The sequence below is a fragment of the Pelophylax lessonae genome (genome assembly GCF_965119305.1).
Source record: "Pelophylax lessonae genome assembly, chromosome: 5".
In the NCBI taxonomy this organism is placed as follows: Eukaryota; Metazoa; Chordata; class Amphibia; order Anura; family Ranidae; genus Pelophylax; species Pelophylax lessonae.
The window spans coordinates 288,542,609-288,569,244 of NC_138772.1; the positions used below are offsets into that span (position 1 = coordinate 288,542,609).

At 42.6% G+C, this 26,636-nt stretch overlaps 1 protein-coding gene across 2 annotated transcripts in view; it reads right to left on the minus strand.

Annotated features, from left to right (window-relative positions):
• Window positions 1-26,636, minus strand: part of OTULIN (OTU deubiquitinase with linear linkage specificity) — a 135,376-nt gene that overhangs the window by 79,360 nt on the left and 29,380 nt on the right. For both annotated transcript variants that reach the window (XM_082258413.1, XM_082258412.1), the window contains 2 exons: window positions 24,182-24,267; window positions 11,542-11,639 (listed from right to left, as the gene is read on the minus strand). In XM_082258413.1, coding sequence (XP_082114539.1) covers window positions 11,542-11,639; window positions 24,182-24,267 — 184 coding nt within the window. The remainder of the gene's footprint in view (window positions 1-11,541; window positions 11,640-24,181; window positions 24,268-26,636) is intronic.

The window sequence follows — 26,636 nt, forward strand, 5'->3', positions numbered from 1 at the left end:
TGAGCATCCTGGCTGTTAATTGAAAAAACTGCAGCCTGGGGTGAATCAGAGGTCCTTGTAGTGACAGGTCTGGAATTTCTGGTAGTTTCCAAGGTACAGTCACTGATAGAGACACCAGGGTTTCAAATCACGTTCTTTTTGGCCACCCAGGTGTGACTAGGATGAGGCGTAGTTGCGGCCATTCGCTGCGTTTCTGCAGAACTCTTGATATTAGGTTCTGTGGGGGAAAGGCATAGGTTAGCCTGAAAGGCCAAGGTTGTGCTAGGGCCTCCAAGCCCAGCATATCCTTCTGTTTTTTTGAGTCTGGTATCTATCTTGTACCCTAGACACCCTTGGCCCAGTAGTTCTGCTGATTTTACACAAATCAACATATCGTCCATACACGGGATCAACTTTAGGCCTAGAAGGTGCAGGAGGCCTACTACCTTGGCCAAGATTTTTGTAAAGATCCCTGGACTTGCTGCCCAGCAAAAAGGAGAAGCTCTGAACTGCCAACGTGCAGTACCCTCTTCTGTTACTATGGCGAATCTGAGAAATGCTTGATGTTTTCAATAAATTGGAACATGTAGGTAAGCATCTCTTAAATCCAACATTGTCATAAAGACATTTTGGTACAGATTTTATCTGACCGTATATATGTTCTCCCTGGAGAACTTTTGTTCTATTTTTGAGAGATAGGTCATTATTATATTCGGTACCAGTTGTGAGACAAACTCCAATTGGTACCCTTCCCGATGAAAAAAGTAGGGCTGGCAGAGATGTTTTCCCATTGGGAAGCAAAATGGGTCAGTCTGCCCCCTACTCTGACGCTGGCGTCAGTTAGATTCTTTGGACTTAGGCCCAGGTTTAAGGAACAACAATTTGTCCTCTTGTTTTCCTTTTTCAGGACCACCTTTCCTGGCCCTAAAAGGCCCTTTTTGATTCTTGCCTTGGAAGTTTCGAAAGGAATATCTTCCTGATTTGTCCTTTTTCTTAATGGGAAACTTTTTCCCCTTTTCTGCCGATCTGGACAAGGTATCATCTAGTCCTGAAACGAACAGTAATGAACCTTCAAAGGGTCGGGCACAGAGTCTTACTTTGGAGTTTACATCACCTTCCCAAGCTTTGACCCAGAGCGCCCTTCTGGCAGAATTTACTAATGCTGCTGTTTTAGCAGATGCTACTAATGACTCCACAGCTGTGTCTGCTAGGTAGGATGCTGCTTTACTAATCATGGCCAGGGAATCTATCAGGTCTTGTGATCCTGCCATATTGCGGACACATTTTGAAAGTTCCTTGAGCCAAAAGTCTGTATTCCTGGCCATACAGGTATCAGCTAAGGCTATAGTTGTATTATATGCATTAGAATCCCAGGCTTTACTTAATACGGATTCAATCCTGCGATCCATAGGATCTGTAATATGTCCGGCATTTTCAAAGGATAAATCTGTTCCTTTTGATAATTGTGCCAGGGGAGCATCAAGTTTAGGATTTTTTGTGAATACTTCCAATTCTTGAGGCTCAAAGGGAAACCTTGTTTTCCAGTTTTTTGGTCTGGATAAGGCATGAGTAGGCAATTTCCATTCGTGGTATATTATGTCTTTTAAGGACTGGTGAATGGGAATGGTTCTGTACTGGGCTTTTCCCAAGCCTTTGTACACCTTGTCTTTGCAGGAAGACTCCTTTGTAGGGGTAGGGATTCCTTCAGTGTCATGTATCACTTTAAGAAGACCCTGCATATATTCCAAGGAAAAAAGATTTTTGTCTTTTTCCCCTTCACTGTCACTTTCTGAGTCCTTATCTGAACTGGAAGGATCTCTTAAATACTAGAACCTTCTTCTGGATCCTCTTGTTCCCTAACTTGAGTTGAGGGAATGGATAGAGAATCTGCCCAGAGGGATGGGGGTTCCTTTGACCACCCACAGTCTTGGGAGGAAACATTATCTTTCGATACTTCCTCTGCTGGGATTTGAGGGGTAGCTGCTGTAGCCTTGAATGACTGAATAGTAGCTGCCATTTCCTCCTTCATAGATTTAAGGAAATCTTTCATTAGGTCCTGCCCCGCTAACTTATTAATACAAGTAGTACATAAGGGCTTTGTGTAAGACTTAGACAATCTAACCCCGCATTCCCCACATTTTTTAGCTGAGGATAGGGGTCTGGCAGGGGCTTCCTGTGCCGGTGGTGTACCTGTGTAAACACATGAAGACAAGAAAAAAAGGACACCATGAAGCGACATAATAGCCCTCTTGTCCACCACTACTGCTAACATGCAGGAAGAAATGGCACGGCATACCTGTCACTCAATAGACAGCAGTTGGCCACCATCGGTATCACTTACCCGTTCCTGTCGCCACCTGCGTTGCCGCTTTCTCCCCTGTAAGGATTGCGGCCGCTCGTGTCTCTTTCTGGGGCTTCCGCCCTCTCGGAGTCGGAGAGTCAGCCATGGCTGTACTGAACTCACACAGACCCAGCGTCTCCTCCACGCTGGGTCTCTTCCGGGAATCAGCCGCTCCGCCCCTTCCGCCGGAACTTCCTGTCTCCATAGCGAGGCTTGGGGCTCACCGCTGGCGGGAAATTGTAAAATCCTTACCGCCCAACGTAGCGAATGGAGGAGACTTCCTGCAGAGACAAACAGGACTTCAGGTATGAGGGACCTTCACCATAAGGCAAACCGCACTACCTGGTATGTTTGGCGACCTGAAAGTTCCTTTTCCAAGGACACAGCTAGAGAGGAACCAGCTATTAGGCCGACCGAAGCTGCCTTCCAGGGGTACCTTTTTGGCCAGCTATTTGCCTCAGATTAGTAAAAAAACAAACGTTCCGATGTGAGGTTGGAAACACAACTGAACTGAAGCTAAGGATGGGTGGGACCCTTTTAAACAGCTGCAAATTAGTTGTGTTTCCTGTGAGGCGGAGCCACAATCTCTCAAATGTAGGCCGTCCTGGAAGGATGTAAGGAGAAAAGGGACTCTTCAACTGGAATCATGGTTGCCTTGTTAAATCTTAAAATCGGAGGATCCACCACCGGTGGAACAGTCCACTTCTTAAGAAGCGACCTCTCATAGGGGTATCACCTAGCAAATCGCTTAGGGACCCCAAGGGGATGCTTTGGACGTCCCCCCTGTTTAGTGAAAATTCTGTAAAAATAGACAGGAAAAAGAAACACCTTTGCCGCTCTGGATGGCTTGTGAGTGCCAAAGGGAACCTGCGCCTCCGTCGCAGCTGCATTCTCCTTAAGGTCTCACGCACAGATACAATTTGGTGCTTCCACTAGCCCCTTTTCATGCGCGGTTGCAGATGTGGAGGAATCATCCTCACTATCTGAAGATTCAGGGCAAATGGTCGCAGGCCCAGCAGGGAGACCCACGCCCGCGGCGCCCAAATCAGATTTAGGATCTGATAAAACAGGTGAGGCAGGGGAAGGTAGGGGGCTCTTTTTGCTATCCTGTCGCCAGAAAAAAACACCTCTACCTGGGACTCCAGGACCGCTGACAGTGCACTGATGGATGGTTGGGATGGATGGTTGGGACCCAGAGGGCAACGAAGCCTGGGAGGGAAATCAGGTGGGGAAATGTGCTCCAAAGATTGAGTCACCAGGAGGACCCCACAAAAAGTGAGAAACATTGCAAAGGGACAATCCCCACCGTGCTGGCAGCACCACCCGGTCGCCAGGCACAGAGCACCAAGCGATCCTCAGCAGAGAGGGAGAGGACGCCACCAGATTCTCCACCCAGCGGAAACAAGCACCTGCAGCCACCAGGATAATCTGCACTTCACATGCGGCAATCAGGAAATGAAAGGATCCAGGAGTCCGCACCAGGGGATAAGGAGGGCTCCCACCACCAAAATCGCCACCCACAGGGCTCCACAGTCATGGCCGTCGCTATTTTCAATGGCAAACAACCGCAAAATGGTGGCCGGACTACACAAACATTGCCGCCGTGCATGGAATACACAGGCTATAGCAAAACTGTGGCCCTGCGTGGCACCACAAGGCTCCAAGGGACCCAGGAGGGATCCCTAGACCTCAAAGACAGGCCCAGGCAGGATATGGCCTGGCAGGAGCTCCCCCCCCCCCGAACAGCTAATCGTCTGGTCGCCGGCGGCGCACCCCCCCTGCCCTTATCGACAGCATAGCGCCCTGCCCCCACCCTAGGAGGTGGACCAGATCACTCACAAAGCTGCAGCATAAGTGGAAGGGGGGAGAGGGGTAGGATGGGGGGACAGATGAAGGGGGGTGCCTGACGCAAGGAGGGGAACCCGGGATCCGACTGTCCCAAGGAGGGGCCCACGTCCACCCCAAAACCCTCCAGGGGGAGAAGGGGGACAGCTACTCATGAACCCAGGTGGGCACTGCTCCAGACAGAACCGCTCACCTTCGAAATGGGGGGCTGTCGGCCAGGAGGAACGCTGCGACTCGGGCCAAGACCAGGTCGTATGTGACTTCATGGAGACGTTTACCTTGCAAGCCAGCCCCCATCCGGCTGGTGCTAGGTAGTGGCCGACCTAGCGCAGAGCTGAGGTCTGCGCATGCTCGCTGGCCAGACTGGGGTGACCACAGGATCTAGATTATCCAGCCCATCACCCAGTCCGGCAATTGATTGTAGATCTCACAGGAAAAAAACAGGCAAAAAATGTTTATCCAAAAAGAAAAAAATTGCCAGGACAAGAGATCCCAGCAAGGAATTAAGTCCTTACTCCTGACCAGCCAGAAAAAAAAAACCTATAGCAGAGAGAGGGAGTATGCCCCCTGGGACTGCCTATAGGCGTAGCCAGACTTTTTTTCTGCCTAGTGTCTTACTAAAACCCAAAGGTTAAGAATATCAGGAGCTGTGCCCGTCAATGAACAAAAGAGAAATTCAAATTTTCTGAGATACTGAAGTTTAGGTTTTCACTAGCTGTAAGCCATAATAATCACAAATAAAAGAAAAATGCTCAAAATACATCACTCTGTGTGCAACACATCTATACAAAATATATGAGTTTCCCTTTTTGAATTGAATTACTGAAATGAATTAACTTTTTGAAGATATTTCAATTTTATGAGATGCACCTTTATATAGCAGGAGACATTGGACATAATACACCATGCGTAAATGTTATGCATATAAAATATGGGAATGTACTAAAATTTGATTTTAAAGGTGAGAATTCCCCAAACTGTTTGAAATGAAACAATTCAGTAATATTTTAAATTACTGTAATAAATTAAACATTTTCAAGAGATACAACCGATTATATTTTGTGATGCTGGGAAATACCCCTAAAAACACACTAGATACATATAGTGGTGGCCAGATGGTTCTTCATAGAGAAGCAATAGTGGTGGCCAGATGGTTCTTCATAGAGAAGCAATACATTAGGTACACATTTCTCACAGTTTGCGATCTTGGGCCTTTATCAATATTTTTTACCATTTACCATCATAAAAATGAAAATATTTAAACTGAACCCCTGCCAAGTTTAAAAAAAAAAAAAAAATCATCATCATCAATTACTTATCTATTAAAGCTATTTGGAAAAGCAACCTCCAATGACCCCATTATCTAACGCAAAGTCATGTGATAATCAGCAGTACCTCTCCTCTTGTAATAATGGGTGATTAGTCAACACATAATAGACCGGTCACTTAACTGCGTCCCCAGTAAAGGGGTGACGTCATGAAGTCAATAGAGGAAGTTCTAGGTGTTCTCTGCGCAGTGTTAGAGTGATGCCTGCCCACTCGGTTATTCACCCACATTTATCAGGAAGCTCTCTAACTTGGCAGATAGATGGGGGTGAATAATGGAATGTGCTTAAAACTCCACAAACTAGCATTCCTGTGGATTAAAACCAACCCTTCAAAAAAACTGCACTGTGGGGAGTGCAATACAGAAGCCAATGCGGACATCACCAAGATATGTCATAAGCACCGCTAGCAGCATTCTACCAGTCTCTAGGGGTGAAAAGAAGAGAACTGCATTGTGATGGCTACATGGCCATGGCTCCAGGTTAAAAGCAGTGATGCTAGGAATAGTTTTTCCAAAATAAATATGCAGATTGATAAAGTGTTGGATGCTAAATATGCTTTACCCAGTAAACAGATTTTTAGACTGTATAAGGATATCTATTGCCAACATCCCTATAAATACATATTCTACGAATTGTTGTCTCCCATTGGACTTAATATGGTAAATAAACAAAATATATAAGACACAGTGTGTTTTATTGCATACAATTTAAAATAAATTCTTCCCTGAAGATGATTTGCAAAAGAAACTGAAACTTGCTGGATTTCTCCGGCTGGGGAGTTCTTGTATGGGATGCATTGTAATATTCCCCGCCTGCTGTGCAATGGTATTGCAACTATATGAAAGATGGTTGCCAAGATTGTGTTTTTTATGTAAATTTATTTTAAACTGTATACAATAAAAAACACTGATTTATATATTTTGTTTACTTGTCATAAAAAATCCCATGGGAAGCAACAATTGGTAGAATATGCATTACCTATTATGAAAACAAAAGAACACAAAAGTATATACAAACAGAAAATAAAGCAATCATGAACCAAAATCAAGCTACCAATAGGTACAACCTGTGCCGACATTCCATATCTATTACATTTTTTTTTTGGGGAGCCTCTGTCATTCAATTATATATTCATGCATACCCCATATCTTCAACCATTAAAATAGCAAAAATCAAAAAAGAGAAAAAAAATAAAAATAAGGGGGGGCTCCTTCCCTGTGGATTTTATTCTTGGTTTCCTATATTTATACGTGGTGAGAAGCTAGGTCACAGGTAGTCTCAAAACATCTGAGGTGCTGAAATCTTTCCAAGCCACCCATTTAGCTATGAATTTTGGGTATTTCTCCGATAGGCTCGCTGTCACTTCCTCCATACACATAATATTATTTAGTTCAGACCCCCATTCTTTGATATTGGGAATGACACTAGAGACAGCAAAGATAAAGCATGTTAGACCCTTCTTGGTAATCTGTGGTGATCCTGGAAAGATAGAAAGTAAGGAAAATTCTGGTAGTTCAGTTAGCCTATTGCCTGTATATGTGCTGGGAGTCGAAATACAGCTTTCCAGTATGGTCTCAAATACGGACAGGACCACCACAGATGCAACATTGTGCCAAGTTCCTTGCCACAGCACCAGCAACTAGCTAAATCGTTAGATAACATCTTTTGTATTCTATCAGGGCATCAATACAACCTAGATGAGATTTTATAGTTCCTCTCTTGTATCTGAATGGAGAAGCTTGATTTATAAGTTAAAAAAACAAAAAACACCCCAATTCCCGCTTCCAATCCGATATACAAGGGATTGTGAGAGAAGGCATGTTGAAGAAGTATGTCATAACTAGTAGAGACTGCTTGCAGACAGTTGTTCTTTTGAAGACACAGAATAGTTACATAGTTAGTGAGGTTGAAAAAAGACATCAGTCCATCCAGTTCAACCTATGATGTGTGTGTGTTTGCTTTTAACCGTACATTGTGTACCCCTGTATGTTGTGGTCTCCAAGGTGCCCATCTAATAGTTTTTTGAAACTATCAATGCTCCCAGCTGATACGACTGCTTGTGGAAGAGAATTCCACATCCTTACCGCTCTTACAGTGAAGAACCCCTTACGCATTTTAAGGTTAAACCGCCTTTCCTCTAGTTTTAGTGAATGGCCACGTGTCTTATTGTATCTCCTCTCTCTGAATAGTTTGTTCCTTATGCTAGGGTCGCCAGAAAAAGTATTTGTACATTGATATCATATCCCCCCTCAATCGTCTCTTCTCCAGAGAGAATAAGTTCAGTGCTTGTAGTCTTTCCTCATAGCTGATGTCCTCCATTCCCCTAATTATTTTTGTTGCCCTTCTCTGGACTCTTTCCAATTCCAGCACATCCTTCCTGAGGACCGGTGCCCAGAACTGGACAGCATACTCCAAATGTGGCCGGACCAGAGTCTTGTAGAGTGGGAGAATAATCTCTTTATTTCTGGAGTGAATCCCCTTTTTTATACATCCCAGTATTCTGTTGGCTTTGCTTGCAGCGGCTTGGCATTGCACTGCCAAGCCTGTTGTCTACCAGTACCCCCAGGTCCCTTTCCATACTAGACTCACCCAGAGGTTCCCCCCCTAGTGAGTAGCTTGCTTTCTGGTTTCTGGCCCCCAAGTGCATTACTTTACATTTTTCAACATTAAACCTCATCTGCCATGTAGTTGCCCACCCCGTTATTTTGTTCAGGTCCGCTTGTAAGGTTTCCACATCCTGCATAGAAGATATTGGCATGCTTAGTTTAGTATCATCCGCAAATACTGAGATTGTACTAGATATCCCCTCCTCTAGATCATTTATGAATACATTAAACAGGATTGGTCCCAGGACAGAACCCTGGGGGACCCCACTTTCCACACCCGCCCAATCCGAGTACTCCCCATTAATCACCACCCTCTGGACTCTCCCCTGGAGCCAGTTCTCTATCCAGGTACTCACCCTATGGTCCATACCTACCTTCCTTAGTTTGTACAGTAAGCGTTTGTGGGGAACGGTGTCAAAGGCCTTTGCATAGTCCAGATACACCACATCTCTATAGAAGTTATGTCTCGAAAACCCAGACCTTTGAAATAGCAGAACCAATTGCCCAGGCTGCTGAGCTCCCCTCGCTGTAAACTCAGCTAGTGGAAAAATCCATCAGCATTGTATGCTTGTTGTCTTAGGGAGGGCAGCCCCATCAGCCATTTAATAAAAACTAGGGAAGGGAGAGCCCCGCGGGGAAGCCTGGGTTGCCCAGTATCAGTGTCAAAGGGCCAGCCACTAAATAGATTTCCCATCTCCGCAACGCTATATCCCAAAGCTTCAAAAAAGCTTGGGTTAGGTATGGGACTGACTGTCTTGGTGCGTCATGTTGGTTATACACCCATGGAAAAGAAATCAGAGGTAGATCAACCATGTTTTGTTCTATGGAGACCCATTATTTGAGTTTAGAATTGAAAAAATCAATCTAGTAACTGGGTCAGTATTGTAGCCATATAATACAATTCTATATGCAGCAACCCTGTATCTTCTTTCAATTTATGCTTTACCAGTACTTCGTAGCGTATTATTGGATGATGAAGTCAGCCAAAGATATTTCAGTAATGCTGTGCGAAATGACCAGAAAAAAGATCTCGGTAAGGAAATGGGAAGGGTTTGGTAAAGATAAAGAAAACTAGGCTATTAATATTATATTAATTTGAAGCTCAACTCGAAAGGGGAAGCTCTGCTTGTCTGCCTCCACTGACACATTTGGCACCTTTTGGGTTTTGACAGGTACCCGCTCCAATTTTCAGCTCAGCTTGCTGATTGAAGAATAGGCTCCGTTGAGGACACCGCTTGATGCCTGGACAGGTAAGTGCCCTAATATTAAAATTCAGCAGCTACAGTATTTGTAACTGCTGACTTAATTTTTGTTGGGGGGGAGCCTGGAGCTCCTCTTTAAACCCTCAGCCTTTTAAAGCAGCTGATTTAATGGGTATGCAGCTTCTCTATCTTACTGAATCCGATGAGATCCCTGACATGCGATGCTGTAGACCGCATTAGTGTGAACCAAGCTTTACAGTATTTACAATCTTCTTAAATGTCAGAGGCAAGATGCCTAAGTGGAGCCCTCATTTGGGAAGCAACAGGAATGGCCTGGAAAATCATCAGATTATCCCCTACCTATCAGTAACAATTCAGTGGGGTTTATATAATAAATTACTTTTACAACTAGGTAAAGGCTCATTTTGGAGAATGGCAACAGACAGTAATAATATATAGGTACCCACTGGGTCATCAATCCCCATATAGTGACTTAAAGCTTTATTTGCTAAATGAATTATTTGATTACTACTTGTACATCAGATTCCTCAAGCACTGTATCTGTATGAAATGGCCAAAAAACACTGCCATACCAGAATTTAGGAAAACAACTATCTCATCTGTAAAAGAAATCCTTTGGTGTAGTCACTCCCCTTGCTGTCTTAAAAAATATTGTGGAGGGGTGGACATTTTTATTCCTCCAAGCAGCTACTACTCTGTCATATCTATGGGAGTTTCAGCCAGGAAACAACTCCTACAATCCTCCAGCAGTTTCAGTTGAGGCCTAGCCCTGAAAGTCGTACACCGAATTCTTAACACTTTTGGGCAATAAGATATTTTCATCAATTTTTACACTTCCATTCCCACTAATCTTAGAGGTGTACCTGCTCACATTTGGGTGTTCCCATTTGCTATGGCATTAAAAAAACAAAAAAAATAATTTAGTTAAAATGTTTAAATAGCTGCTATAGGCACGAAGAACAGGAAACCGCAGTAAGGAGCTAGAATAGACTGCTATTTAAAGCGGAAGATCAGCCTAAAACTAAAATCTCTAAATCTGCTAGCAGCCCCAATCTAAGACTTGGGCGTGGCTACGACACTATGTCATCATGCATACTTGCCGGCTGGCACGTGGAGCCTGGTATGGCCGCAGAGCTTGCGGTCTATGGGAGAGAATTTTTTGCTTTTACCGCTATATGCGGATTTGAAGAACCTTTTGCCCACTAAGTTTGTAGTGTGGTCCTGTTTAACAATTGTATAACGTTTTTTAATAAATTATTTTTACAGGATTACACTATCAGCGTATATACATTTATTCTTTCACCATGCTGATGGAGTAACCCCAACTGGATATGTATCTGGCCTTTGGCATCACTCCGGTTAAAGGGATTTAACAAGTGTGTTTGACCACTTATATAATGGTCCACTGGATCCGGTAAGAGGCTGATTTATCTGGTGTCACCTGGTGGTGGAAGCACTGAATATTGGGAATGTGGGGACAACTATATGATAATTGTTTTCTAAACGTATTTCCCCCCTTTATTGAATTTTGCTCTTTAAATGCCCTTACTGATGGGCTCTTATGGACGAAATATTTTTGTCACTAATAAATTTTGGTGTCACTTTATGTCTGTCACATAATTAGTGTGACATCACTTTTAATGGTTTTTATGATTTGTTATCTTTTATTTTTATATTTCTAATGTTGGCTTAGAATTTAATCATTTATATTAGCACTGCTTCCTTTATATTATACAATCTAAGACTAACCTATCTAGCCCTATAAAGCAAAAATCGCTAAACAAGCTTTTTCTGAAACTGATCCGGTCTCCATCGGTGGAAGCTGTGTGCTAGTTACAGCCGACCAAGGTTGTGAAATGATGTCACCCATAGAGTTACTATGAGGCTTCTGTTGTCGGTTGCCTCTTGTGCACACACCTACACAGTGAAGCCATCACTGACAGCTCAGCGAGGGCCCAAAGCAGCTTTAGAAAAGGTATGTATAGCGATTTTTGCATTATAGGGCTAGATAGGTTAGTCTTAGATTGTGGCTGGAAAAGATTTAGAGATTTTGATTTAGGCTGAACTTCTAATATAACGCCCCGACAATTCCCCAGCACCTGCCAAAGTTTAAAGGAGAGCAGTTTTGGGTGAACATCGGAGGGCTGTTCCAAACGTACTTGGTTTACAATACTTCATTTGGCAGAAAATGTAATACCCAAAAAACAGTGAGATCTTACCTCCCTCATTTGCTTTGCAACTGGGGTTATGCCTCTCCATTCTCTTCTGCAATATTCTATGATGTCAAATTCTGGTCCCAGTCCTAGTTTAGGGTCATCTGCAAAAAAAGATTGAATGAATGAATAAGGAACCATTAGCTTTAAGAACATACTAAATTGTAAAGATTCATCATATATTTTGTAAGAATTTACTTACAAAGCCTATGGATATTGTAAGGAGGGCTATGGTCCAGTCTAGAACCTTGAACACTGCCTGTGACAATCAGACTTTTTAGGGTTTCCCCAGAGGTGAATATTTCTGAATGATGGAAGCACTGACAATTACATACAGAGTTTGTCCAAAGTCTAAATGCAAGTTGCATTGCTTTTATATGGAGTTTACTAACGTTTGTGCAGTACGTTTACCCATCAGCTAAGGTGAAGCTTAGTTTTTGGGAACGACACAAAGCAGCAGGGCAATAACTTCACATCAGGATAAAGAAAACTTTTACAGAAAGACCTGAACAAAATGATGGAGTGGGCAACTACATGGCAAATGAGGTTTAAATGTGGAGAAACGTAAGGTAATGCTCTTGGGGGCTAAAAACATAAATGCAAACTACTCACTAGAGGAGGGGAGAGAACTTCTGGGGAAATCAAGGATGGAGAAAGATCTGGGGGTCCAAATAGAAGACAGATTGAGCAATAGCTGCAGCTACCAAAGTCGGCTGAATATTAGCATGCATAAAAAAAGAAAAAAAAAAAAAAAAAAAGGAGGACATACTCCAGAGATAAACTATAATCCTGCCACTTTATAAAACTTTGGTTAGGCCACATCTGGAGTATTCTGTCCAGTTCTGGTCAAAAGTCCTCAGAAGGGATGTCCTGGAGCTGGAGAGAGTCCAAAGAAGGGCAACCAAATTAATAAGGGAATTGGAGGACCTCAAACACTAAATTTATTCTTGCTGGTTGAGAGACGCTTGAGAGGGGACATAATAGGGATTTAAAAATACCTCAATGGTGATTCCAGCATAGGAAAAAAACGATTCAGTCTCAGGGAGTGTAAGTCTGGTTTCAAACTGGGGCAACTTGTCAGACGACTTAGCCACCTGACAAGTCGTGCTCCATTCAGTGCAATGGAACTGTTCTAATCGGAGCAACTCAAGTCGGGCTACTTGTATTGAATTCTATTAGAGAAGTCGTTTGCTAGCCACGCTGAAGTCGCGCTGCATGAGGCAGCTTCAGAGTCGGGCGACTTTGAAGCCGCCCCAGTGTGAACATATATATGGGAAATAATTATCGACACTGACACACGTACACCTACACAGGTTGAACTAGATGGACTATTGTCTTTATTCAATTTAACTAAATATGTGAACATGATTTCAAAATATTTTTAGAAATCTTCAGAAATGCTGTAAATTAAAGGGGTTGATTTACTCAAGAAGTAGTCTTTTGTACCTGTCCTAGCAGCCTCTGAAAAAAAAACACAATTATACTGTCGTTTTCTCCTGTTTGCAGATATATTGCCTGCAGTCTCCTGGTTTTAAATGCATTCTGTTATGCTCTGAAAAATCTGTTCCCAGGAGACGAGATGATCATTCAGCTCAATGCAGAGGAGATCTGTCTGTAAACAGAGTGCTATATTGGTGGCCAGGAATAGCTTGTTTACAGCAAAGATGGATGCAGATACCAGCTATGACATGCTGATAGAAACAGAATTTATTCACAGCTAAAGCAGACCATCACCCCCAAAAAACAAATTGTTTAGATCTGACTCCAGCCCCCTCCCTATCCCACAAGTGGAGATTTTTACTTATTTTTTTACTTTTTTGTGCTGCACTGCTTTTCTTGCCTAGGCGAGAAATACTCCGCACCCAGCAGAGACCTTCGGCACATCTGCACGCGTGTCGGAAATTACAGCACTTTGTGTTCAGTCTGCGTGCATGCCTAAGAATCGGCTTTTTCATATGGCATAGGAAATATGAGTCACAGAAATAAAAGTGTGATTTTAGATTTTTATAGATACACTTTATTCATACAATTAAAGCTAACCTCCAGGCACAAAACTCTTTAATTTAATATATTCTTCAATGGACACAAAGGTTACAGATCAATGCATGTACCAAATGATAATATCTTGTTAAAGTAGGGATAGCATCCTCAATATGTTACACATGGCCTGTGCAGAGAGCAGAGATGTGCCTGGCGAAAACTACAGCGGTGGAGACAAGACCAGTCACCCTGCGACAAGAAAGAGCGCAGCACTGACTTGTCTGTATTACAGGAAACTCCTGCATGGGGCCAACATGCTGGAGTTGTTACTTGTAGGATTACTGCACAGATTTAGAAGAAATACACATTGAACACGGATATTCAAATATGAAAGCACATGCTTCTTGTATTTAAAAAGTACTGTATTTGTTTTTCCTGGAGTTTCAGCTTTGGTCTCTACAGCATATGTAGAAATGCTTTAAAGTGATATTAAACCCCATATTTCTAAGCACTTTCAGGATCTGATCAAGTGCCGGTTCACACTTTAACGATGTCAGACATCGCATGTGATTTGCACCGCACTGCTCTGCAAATCATATGCGATGTCTGTGCAATGCGAATTCAGCCATACAGATTGCATGGCTGACTTCGCATTGCATTCGGACCAAAGTCGTGCAGGACCTTTTTTTTGGTCTGCACCAGAATCGGATTGCATGGGTGTTCACTCCTATGTGATACAATTCCTGTCCGAACTGACAGTTCGCACTGATCTGGGGGTGTCATTAACTTTGTATTGACACTCCCAGCAGTTCACATATGGTAGTGTGAACTGCCTGTGAGTCGGGTGCAATCAGGGAACCCGCAGTGGATTTGCAGGGTTCTCGCATTGCACCAGTGTGAACCGCAACTTAATCACATACATCACTTATGGAGTATGTGGCTTCTTTATCTCTTAAATCCTTGTCTATGTTCCAGTTTAAGCTGGTGCCATGATCGCTGTTCCAAGTTTTCGGTTTCATGGTGGATCCTTTCCCTTGCATGCAGGGACTAGAGTTGTCTCTCTACACTGTGTGTACCAATAGAAACATCTACACACACACAATGGAGATGAAAATTAGAGAACCACCTACAATTTCCTAAATTTCAAGGTCAACCTCTCACTAGCAGAAGGAATCGAAAGGCTAGACTAACCTTTGCTGAGGAGCACGTTATGTTGACAGAGAAGAACTGGTCCAAAAGTTTACTTTAGTGATGAAATCAAGTTTAATTTATTTGGGTCTGATGGGAAACATGCTGGTTGTCAAACTAGGGAAAGACTGAACCCAAAGTGTGTAAAGAAGTCAGTGAAAGGTGGAGGGGGGAAGCGTCATGGTTAGAGGAGGTTTTCTGCGGCAAGTTGGGTCTCTTTAAACATTTGCATTCACTTTGCCATGTAGCTGTATAACAGAACCTTCTTCGACAACATGCGGTTCATTCTCTGTGTTCATCACCCAATCAGCCAGCAACTTTCCTGTACGATAATGCCCCTTGTCACACAGAAAAATGGGTAAAGCACTTCCTTGAAGCTGAACACATTGAATTATGTTTAGATATACAGTTAGAGGATGCCTTCGCTGACTGGGGCTGGGCCCAGTGCCCCTGGCGTTTCTCCCCTGCACACACAGGCTCCCCTAATGACTTTGCAGTGGGGCCTGTGTTCTCATTGGATCCCGCCTCCTACAGGGATGGAGCCAGGCTTGGTTCTATGTGGTGCGTTGGCGGCCCCGTGGCGTCTGACGTCACCGCGTACTCGCCTGCGCGGTGGCGCCAGATGCCGCGGGGTCACCGTGGAAGCCTCGGTGTCCAGAGACTACAAACATGCGGGGTGAGGCCCCGATTTGGATATGAACTCTTACCAAATTTTTAGCGGGTCACTCACCACAGGTGAGTACAATGAGCACATCGCCATACAAATAGAGCAACCCTAAGAACCCTCCCTAGCAGCCAACCATTCACCCTCATGGTGACTGAGGAAATGATAGACATGTCGATTTGATCCTCTCCCCCCTGTTTTGGAGGTAAGCCTTTACTAAACTACTCACTTCACCCAGTTGGGTCCAAATGAAGTGGATACCCATCATACATTTTTCTATTTTACAATTTTGTATAGTGTATTCCTACACAACTGCCCTTTCCTATTTTTTTCTGATGCCCTTGCTGGCTTCCCCTGCTTTTACAGGGTGATCCTCTTGAGCAACTAGGGGGCGCAGCGCAGGGCTTTGGTTTAGCAAAGCCACCTATTGACTGGCTCATCCCCAGCCTTTCTGGGGCTACACAAAATTATATATTACACATTAACCCCTTGACGCTAGCGAAGAAACCATTAGGGTGAAAACTGGATTGGAGGTCTGGGCCTTAAAGACTCTCTATTGTCAAGGTGTAGCTGCTTTTTGATTCTGGATAACACAATTTGGTGCAGTAAGTATGCCTATCTACTTTGGTATAGACTCATGCATTGATGATTTGCATATTATAAACGTTTTCATTTATATACTCACATATATATGATGTTACGTTTACATGTTGTATTGTATTTTAGAAACAAACAATAAATATATATATATTATATATATATATATATACACATATACATACACACACACACACAGTGGGTACGGAAAGTATTCAGACCCCCTTAAATTTTTCACTCTTTGTTATATTGCAGCCATTTGCTAAAATCATTTAAGTTCATTCTTAAGTACACATAGCTCCCCATATTGACGGAAAAACACAGAATTGTTGCAGATTTATTAAAAAAGAAAAACTGAAATATCACATGGTCCTAATTATTCAGACCCTTTGCAGTGACACTCATATATTTAACTCAGGTGCTTTCCATTTCTTCTGATCATCCTTGAGATGGTTCTACGCCTTCATTTGAGTCCAGCTGTGTTTGATTATACTGATTGGACTTGATTAGGAAAGCCACACACCTGTCTATATAAGACCTTCCAGATAACAATGCATGTCAGAGCAAATGAGAATCATGAGGTCAAAGGAACTGCCTGAAGAGCTCAGAGACAGAATTGTGGCAAGGCACAGATCTGGCCAAGGTTACAAAAAGATTTCTGCTGCACTAAAGGTTCCTAAGAGCACAGTGGCCTCCATAATCCTCAAATGGAAGACGTTTGGGATGACCAGAACCCTTCCTAGAGCTGGCCGTCCAGCCAAACTGAGCTATCGGGGGAGAAGAGCCTTGGTGAGAGAGGTAAAGAAGAACCCAAAGATCACTGTGGCTGAGCTCCAGAGATGCAGTCAGGAGATGGGAGAAAGTTGTAGAAAGTCAACCATCACTGCAGCCCTCCATCAGTCGGGGCTTTATGGCAGAGTGGCCCGACGGAAGCCTCTCCTCAGTGTAAGACACATGAAAGCCTGCATGGAGTTTACTAAAAAACACCTGAAGGACTCCAAGATGGTGAGAAATAAGATTCTCTGGTCTGATGAGACCAAAATAAAACTTTTTGGCCTTAATTCTAAGCGGTATGTGTGTAGAAAACCAGGCACTGCTCATCACCTGTCCAATACAGTCCCAACAGTGAAGCATGGTGGTGGCAGCATCATGCTGTGGGGGTGTTTTTCAGCTGCAGGGACAGGACGACTGGTTGCAATCGAGGGAAAGATGAATGCGGCCAAGTACAGGGATATCCTGGACAAAAACCTTCTCCAGAGTGCTCTAGACCTCAGACTGGGCCGAAGGTTTACCTTCCAACAAGACAGTGACCCTAAGCACACAGCTAAAATAACGAAGGAGTGGCTTCACAACAACTCCATGACTGTTCTTGAATGGCCCAGCCAGAGCCCTGACTTAAACCCAATTGAGCATCTCTGGAGAGACCTAAAAATGGCTGTCCACCAACGTTTAACATCCAACCTGACAGAACTGGAGAGGATCTGCAAGGAGGAATGGCAGAGGATCCCCAAATCCAGGTGTGAAAGACTTGTTGCATCTTTCCCAAAAAGACTCCTGGCTGTATTAGATCAAAAGGGGGCTTCTACTAAATACTGAGCAAAGGGTCTGAATACTTAGGACCATGTGATATTTCAGTTTTTCTTTTTTAATAAATCTGCAACAATTCTGTGTTTTTCTGTCAGTATGGGGTGCTATGTGTACATTCATGAGGAAGAAGAATGAACTTAAATGATTTTAGCAAATGGCTGCAATATAACAAAGAGTGAAAAATTTAAGGGGGTCTGAATACTTTCCGTACCCACTGTGTGTGTATATTATATATATATATATATATATATATATATATATATATATATATATATATCCTTCTTGAAATAATGAAATGGCCAGCCCACAAGTCCTGATCTTAACCCAATAGAAAACCTCTGGAAAATCCTACTACAGTCATCGAACTGTGGAAGAGACTGGAAGAAGAGTGGAACTAAATCACACCAAAGCAGTGTGAGAGACTAGTGATGTCCTGTAGCCGCAGATATGCAGAAGTCATTCAAAGCAAGGGCCTGTACACTTCCTACTAATTGTTTATTGTTGTAACCTTCAGAAATTTTTGTTGTAATCTTTCTCGATGTTACAGTCATTACTGTTCTCTAATTTTGATCATTGTGTTTTCTACAAAATAAAGTTTTTTTTGTTGTTGAAGTGCTTTGGTTATTTTGAAAAACACTGTTCAATTAGCATGGAATAGCCACAACAAAAATTCCATCAAATGTTAGGAGCAATGAGGATTACATTATTTCAGAAAAAAATCAAGTGCTCATAAATTGTTCTCGAATTTTGATTTCCACGCACATACAGTGGACATAAAAAGTCTACACAACCCTGTTAAAATATCCGGTTTCTGTGAGGTAAAAAATATGAGACAAAGATAAATCATTTTAGAACTTAATTGAAAAACCAATCTGAAATCTTTTAGGGGGGGTAAAAACAAACAAAAAAAAAAAATAATGTGGTTGCATAAGTATGCACACCCTCTATAACTGGGGATGTAGCTGTGTTCAGAATTAAGCAATTACATTCAAACTCGTGTTAAATAGGAGTCAGAGCACACCTGCCATCATTTAAAGTTAGGGATGCACCGAAATTTCGGCCACCGAAATTATCGGCCGAAAATGAGCCTCTCTCATTTCGGCCGATAATGGGTTAACAGTGCCGAAAAAGTGGCCGCCGTGGGGAAGGAGGAGGGCGCAGCGCAGCGCAGGGCAGGTTTCAAAAGTCCCGCCTCTGGCCGGCCGTCCGCCTCTTAATAATGTCCCTACTACTCTGTGCATTATGAATGGACATACTAGGCGGGGGGCGGGGCGAGCGGCCGCTATAGAGAGAACTATTGTGATCCTTCACTGTCAGCTCCTCACGTCTATGTATGAATGAGAACTGAACTGAGCTGACACCGGGCGGGGGGGCGGGCGGAGCGGCCGCTATTAGCTGTGACTATGTGAGAGCTTCACTTCCCTGACAGGCACGTATCTCCGCTGACAAGGAAGAGAAGCTCTCACATAGTCACAGCTAATAGCGGCCGCTCCGCCCGCCCCCCCGCCCGGTGTCAGCTCAGTTCAGTTCTCATTCATACATAGACGTGAGGAGCTGACAGTGAAGGATCACAATAGTTCTCTCTATAGCGGCCGCTCGCCCCGCCCCCCGCCTAGTATGTCCATTCATAATGCACAGAGTAGTAGGGACATCATTGAGAGGCGGTGCCGCCGGCCAGAGGCGGGACTTTTGAATGCAGGAGAGGACACCCGAGGAGGAGGACGCTGAGGCAGTGGGGGAAGGGGGAGGGGAGCTGAGGCAGCTTACCAATGCTATTAGTATTATGAGGCATGAGGGGTTAATGTATTGTCACTGCTGGTCACTCATCTATTAGTGACTGACCAGTGGCAGTTAATTAACCCCTTTTGTGCTGCATTAGTGCAACCAGTGTCAGTGTTAATTAACACTGGTTGCACTAATGCAGCACAAAGGGGTTAATTACCTGCCACTGGTCAGTCACTAATAGATGAGTGACCAGCAGTGACAATACATTAACCCCTCATGCCTCATAATACAAATACCATTGGTAATTAAATTAACCTCTTGCCAACCCATCACAGTACATATACTGTGACAGGGTGGCAGCGACAGGTGTAGGTGTACGTCGCTGCCTGTTTTTGGTTTATGTCCCTGTTCTATCCATTTCAAATTTTTTTTGGGGAAAAAGTCATTTTCGGTTTCGGTTTTCGGCCAAGGGCATCCTGCATTTTCGGTTTCGGTTTCGGCCCAAAATTTTCATTTCGGTGCATCCCTATTTAAAGTGCCTCTGATTTACCCCAAATTAAGTTCAGCTGTTCTAGTAGGTCTTCCCTGACATTTTCTTAGTCACATCCTACAATAAAAAAAAGCCATGGTCCACAGAGAGCTCCCAAAGCATCAGAGGGATCCCATTTTTATAAGTCATCAGGTATACATAAGGTATCAGTAAGGAGAAGGGTACAAAAGAATTTCCAGGGAATTAGATATACCATGGAACACAGTGAAGACAGTCGTCATCAGGTGGAGAAAATATGGCACAACAGTGACATTACTAAGAAGTGGACGTCACTCCAAAATTGATAAAAAGACGAGAAGAAAACTGGTCAGGGAGGCTGCCAAGAGGTCTACAGCAACATTAAAAGAGCTGCAGGAATATCTGGCAAGTACTGGCTTTGTAGTACATGTAACCACAATCTCCCGTATTCTTCATATGTCTTGGCTATGGGGTAGAGTGGCAAGGCAGAAGCTTTTTCTTAGGAAGAAAAACATCCAAGCCTGTCTAAATTTACAAAAACACACCTGAAGTCTCCCAAAAGCATGTGGGAAAATGTGTAATGGTTGGATGAAACCAAGCTTGAACTTTTTTGCCATAATTCCAAAAGATATGTTTGGTGCAAAAACAACACTGCACATCACCAAAAGAAGACCATACCCACAGTCAAGCATGGTGGTGACAACATAATGCTTTGGGGCTGTTTTTCTTCAGCTGGAACAAGGGACTTAGTCAAGGTAGAGGGAATTATGAACAGTTCCAAATACCAGACAATATTGGCACAACCTTCAGGCTTCTTTCAGCACGACAACGACCCAAAGCATACATCCAAATCAACAAAGGAATGGCTTCATCAGAAGAAGATTAAAGTTTTGGAATGGCCCAGCCAGAGCCCAGACCTGAATCGGATTGAAAATCTGTGGGGTGAACTGAAGAGGGCTGTGCACAGGAGATGCCCTTCGCAATCTGACAGATTTGGAGGTCTTTTGCAAAGAAGAGTGGGCAAATATTGCCAAGTCAAGATGTGCCATGCTGACTCATACCCAAAAAGGCTGAGCGCTGTAATAAAATCAAAAGGTGCTTCAACAAAGTATTCATTTAAGAATGTGCACACTTATGCAACCATATTTTTTCAGTTTTTTTATTTTTACTTCCCTACTCCAAAAAGATTTCAGTTTGCTGTTCAACTGAGTTGTACAGTTTACAGGTCACATTAAAAGGTGGGAAAAGTTCTAAAATTATATATCTTGGTCTCATTTTTTTTTTTACATCATAGAAACCTGACATTTTAACAGGGGTGTGTAGACTTTTTATATCCACTGTACTTACATACATACTTATTTCTACATTTCTAGGTAGGAGGCGCGCATGCCTGTCTGGCTGTGATTTGGCACAGCACATGCCCATCACTGGATCCTGGCCAATGATTGAGTGCTAGCAACCGGTGATCGGCTCTGAGCTTCCCCAAACACAGCTCTGTGAATGTAAACAACACAGAGCGGTGTTCAGTGACAGAGGATCTCATTGTTTTTTTCGTTCCCTGCTAAGCAGAAAATTAAAACAATTAGATTACAAGTAAAAGAGCACACAATAAACACAAACCCTAGTTATGCACACAATAAAACACATACCCTAGTTATGCACACAATACCCTTTGATCGCCCTACCTGTTAACCCCTTCCTGTCCAGTGTCATTACTATAGTGACAGTGCATATTATTAACATTGATCATTGTAATAATGTCACTGGTGATGTCAGTGTCAGATTGACCACCGTACTATCGCAGTTCCATTTTAAGTTGCTGATCGCACTAATATTTATTTATATATATATATATATATATATATATATAGCTTTAACTGACACACAAACCAGTCAATATACACTTATTGTGATTTTTTTTTTTTTTTTTAACCAAAGATGTATTTTTGGCCAAAATGTATGAAGATTTATTTATTTTTTTATTGGATATGTTTTATAGCAGAAAGTATAAAATGTTTTTTCCCCCCAAAATTGTCTGTCTTTTTTCATTTATATAAAATAAAAAATAAAAACACCGGAGGTGTTCAAATACCACCAAAAGAAAGCTCTATTTGTGAAAAAAAAAAAATTATATAAAATTTTGTTTGGATACAGCATCGCATGACCAAGCAATTGTCAGTTAAAGCAGCGTAATGCCGCATAGGAAAAAATGGTCCGGTCACAAAGGGGGTAAAACATTCTGAAGCTGAAGTCGTTAAGAAGTATGTGAGAAATGTCCGAATTGGTTTAAGGATTTTTTTCACACAATGTGTACACCAGTTTACATGAACATCCTTCCATAGAAGACCTACAGTTATCCCTCTGACACCAACAACAAAACACTGGACAGCCACACTGTACATTCCCCCCATAATAAAGGGCACACTACTAAACCTATTCTATAAACCTTTTCTATTTAAAATGTACACATAATTCTATTCTTTTGCACTGAGAAAAAGGTACACCTTTTGCTTCTTTGACGCCAAAAGACTCAGCCAGAGCTGTGACTGAGTGCTGTGGATCTCACAAAAGGATAATGTAATTCAGCCGCCCCTGCTCCTGCCCTCTGTTTACTCACAAAACATCTTGCATTCTGTGAACGGACAAGAGGATTGTCTACTCTGTCTCAAACGTAAGCTAAAGGGACTCCTAAAGAGACTTTTCACACTACTGCGTTACAGGTGCAGTGCGTTTTGAAAAGTCCTGCATGCTGCATCCTTGGTGCGGTTTTGAAAACCACACCAAAAACGCAGCTTCCCATTGAAATGAATAGAAATCGTGGCAAAATTGCGATAAAAACGCACTGCAATGTTGCTTTTTTGCAGTGTTTTGAGTCACATAGCTATTCTTCACAGGTGCAGACAACCCAAAAATGCACCAAATACACACAGCAAACGCATCTGAAACACAGAGATTTTGCTACAGAACAGTGTGAAAATTCCCTCTAAAATCTTGCTTGCTGCACTCTAATGGGCCATACACACTATAAGATTTTCTGAAGACTTTTTCCTTTAGATTTACCAAAACCACATAATATGAGGTCAAACCTAAACACTTTCAATTTGTATGCAATCTGGCAGGCCCTTGCACTACATAGAAAAGGGAAATCTGAAGGAAATCTAACCACAAAAGTTGGATAATGTGTATCCAGCTTTAGTGATTTAAAAAAACAGCACCAAAAACGCACCTCCCATTTCAAGTACATTGAAAACGCATCAATAACGCATCAATAACGCACCCATTTTATACTTTTGATGCGGTTATTGAGTCACAAACTTTAAAGAACAGACAAATCGCCGCAACATCATGCACGTTTTTGGCGCCATGATCGTCACCTTTTTCTCTTATCGGCAGAATGCAGAGAACACCATGTTCAGCCGATATGCTTCGGCGACCAAAAGTTCGGTGCATATTTATATATAGTACTTATTTTTGATATGCTATGTGAATGAAAACAAACAAACATACTGGGGTTTTCTCAAATTTGGCTACAAAATTGGAAATTTCACATTGACCATCAGTATTTGCCACTAGAACATCTGCCTTGCTGTTCCCATATGATTAGTATAACAGGACAGACAGGAATAATGTTATGCTATTCGCAGTGGGTTTAGCATTCTATTCTATAGCTAAGCACCTCCTTCCTGTGATGATTAGCTTATCTGCTACAGACAGGCATGTCTTCACTCTCAAAGGAGGGGGCCGTACCAGCTGTCACTCACTCCTCTGTCATGCAGCTTACTACATACAACAAGAACCAATTCCTTTTCTGCATGTCATGGCTTAGCAGGTGTAAACCGGGAAAAAAATGCTGCTCTGATTATACAAAATAAGCTTCCTTGGGTCTGCACAACGTTAGGTGTACTGTCAAATTTGTGTGATGCAGTGGTGAGCTAGAAAATATATATTACATATTCAAGATTCTGTATGATAAGGAACTGAAAAGTGTTTAGTGTGTGTAAACCAATAGCAAATGACAATAACCCATGTTACATTCCAGATACTTCATTGGGGCTCCCTTCACATATTGCCGTCCCAGACCGCGGCATTATGCTGCATTTGTCGCCTTTTAAAATCACAGTAAAATTGCGCAAACAGAATCACGGGACGCCTGTCGCTCAAAAAAAGTACAAGAACTTTTTGGGCGAGAGGCGTCCTGCGATTGTTTGGGCGAGAGGCGTCCTGCGATTGTTTGGGCGATTTTACCGTGATTCTTCGGGTGACAATCATGGCAAAATCGCGCCACCTTTAGGATGCCATTGGAAGTTATCGGTTATTAGATTTCTTTTGAAAATAAGCCTATCCCATGATTTTAATAAAAGTACTGTTCAAATGTAAGAATGTGAAGGGTGTATTACCTTTACCGCCTTTTTCACATACAGGAGCTCCTTTGTTTGTCTTTTCTTTTTCAATTTCCTCTTCATCTCGATAAAGGTCTTCATCTCTAATCACAAATTACAGAGGTTAAATTAGAGTAAACCAATCAAAATTAGGTTGAATATTATCATAAAGTAGATTTCCTTTTTGGTAGATACCAACTGGTTCTAAAGGCAGCACATTTATTTTTTACCTTAATGCATTCTCTGTATTAGGGTAAAAAACATTTTGCATGCAGCTTCCCCTGCCAGCCTCCCCATATACCTACCTGAGCCAGATATTGATCCAGCGCTCAGCTCTCTTTCTCCTCACTGGCAGATTGGGAGGACGTCATATGACATCCCCCACAATGAGAGTGCTCCCACCGGTCTGTCATTTCACTAGAGGGTGGGTGGGAAGCAGTAAATTTGCTTCCTAGGACTCTTGTAGAGAGATCTTGGCCCTTCAATTCCCAAATCTGCCATGTCAGATGTGAGGATATAATCCCCAGTTGAGTTTTTAATGAAGAATTACAGGCATGCCTATATTATACCTACAATAGTTACATTGGTCTAGCTTGGACCAGTGTAATGATATATATATATTACACATACATACACACACTACACTTGACTGATGCCCTTGGAAGCTAGAAATAATCTTCAATGATCTCCAATTGCTTCTTGGTCCCACATGAAGTGGCTGCACTCCTGCTTACTGAAGACAGGAGGTTGGCTGCTCGCATGGGCCCCATTCAAAGAATGGAAAAGCATTCTCTGAATGAATGCAAAACATTTTCCGAGTGGATGAGAAGGTGAGTTGGGGCAGTGATGTCACGCTCTCCACCTTGTCCAACAGAGAACGCTTTGCAGCCATTCAAAAAAATCCAAATGGCTCCTGTACCGAGCACTGACCTCCTGTTTTCACAATGTATCAGGCCAGCAACTCAGCATGGGACCTAGAAGCAAGTGGAGATCACTGAAGTAGTGAGGTCTTCATTGGTTTCCAGCTTCCAGGGGCATCAGCCAGGTGTGGTATATACATAGATACATTGGTCCAAGCTAGACCAATGTAACTATTGTATGTATATTATAGCCATGACTTTAATTTATTCTTCTAAAAACCCAACTGGGGATTATACCCTGACATTTGGACATGGCAGACTCTACTCTACTGATTTCCAGCTTTCAGGGGCATATACCAGGTATGGTATATAGAGGATTACATTGGTCCACCCTGGACCTATATACCAATATATAAAAGAGTAATGTCTGGAATTCTTCAATTTCTGTTATATTACAGAGCATACTAACAGGTGTAGTGAAAACACCCATTTTGTAGCAGAAGTAAAGTTCAAAATGTGCAAATGCAAAACCAAAAAAAGCCAACAAAACCCACTAAACCCCGCCTATAACTGACATGGCATTTGAGTGTACTGATCCTTTCAAAAAGTTCAGTGCAGTCACACTTATTTGTGCAGTCACACTTATTTACTCAGCCAACTACAGGCGCTCCATCAGTCTTATATTCACCCAACTCTGTGCCAGTCATGTCTAGGATGTGTAGCCTTTTCTATGCTGCACAGTTGCTTGCAATTTTCAATCTTCTGTGGAGGGTCCATGCATGCGTGCCACACCCTTCAACTGTAGTGAGTTTGTACAAAACTAGAGCATGAAGTACGAACCCACATGGCCAAGCCCAGTGGACAAGATTTCAACAGGACATTGCACAGTGCAGACCAGGCTGCACAGCGGACATCTTGCTGGACAAGGTACAGGTGAGTAAAAGACTGGAAACGGGATGGAATGGGGAGTTTGCAATAAATGCTGCAAATAAAGGACGGTTACACTAAAAAAAAAAACAAAAAAAAAAAAAAAACAAAGACAACAACAGCCTAACAGTAACAGAACATCAATAATTATATAAAAAATTGGATTTTTGTCTTCCCATAAAATCCTTCTCTCTGATGTTCATTGACAAACACAGCTCCAGCATCTTCTTGACCATTGGTTATGCTGCCCCCTACAGGAGTAGGACACTAGGCAGAAAAAAGCTTTACCACGCCTATGGGGCAGTCCCAGGGGGTATACTCCCAGTTTCTGCTATAGACATTCAGTTTTGTTGCAAGTTGTGTCAGATGAAAAATAACCCAACTCAATAGAGGGGTGGGTGCAGTGTCTGTCAATGAACATCAGAAAAAAGTATTTTAAAATAGGACAAAAATCGAATTTTCTCTATCGTTCATTGACTGACACAGCTCCAGAATCTTCTTGACCATTGGGATGTCCCAAAGCAGTACTCAAACATCAGGCGTGAGAAAAACACAGCAGACAAAATTCCCAAAGGCTAAACCAACCAAGTAACATGGAGCTCAAGCAGGAACAACTGGAGCTCACCTGAAAACAATACACCCTCAAAGAGGACCAGGTCCTATGAAACAGCAGCCTGCAAAACCTT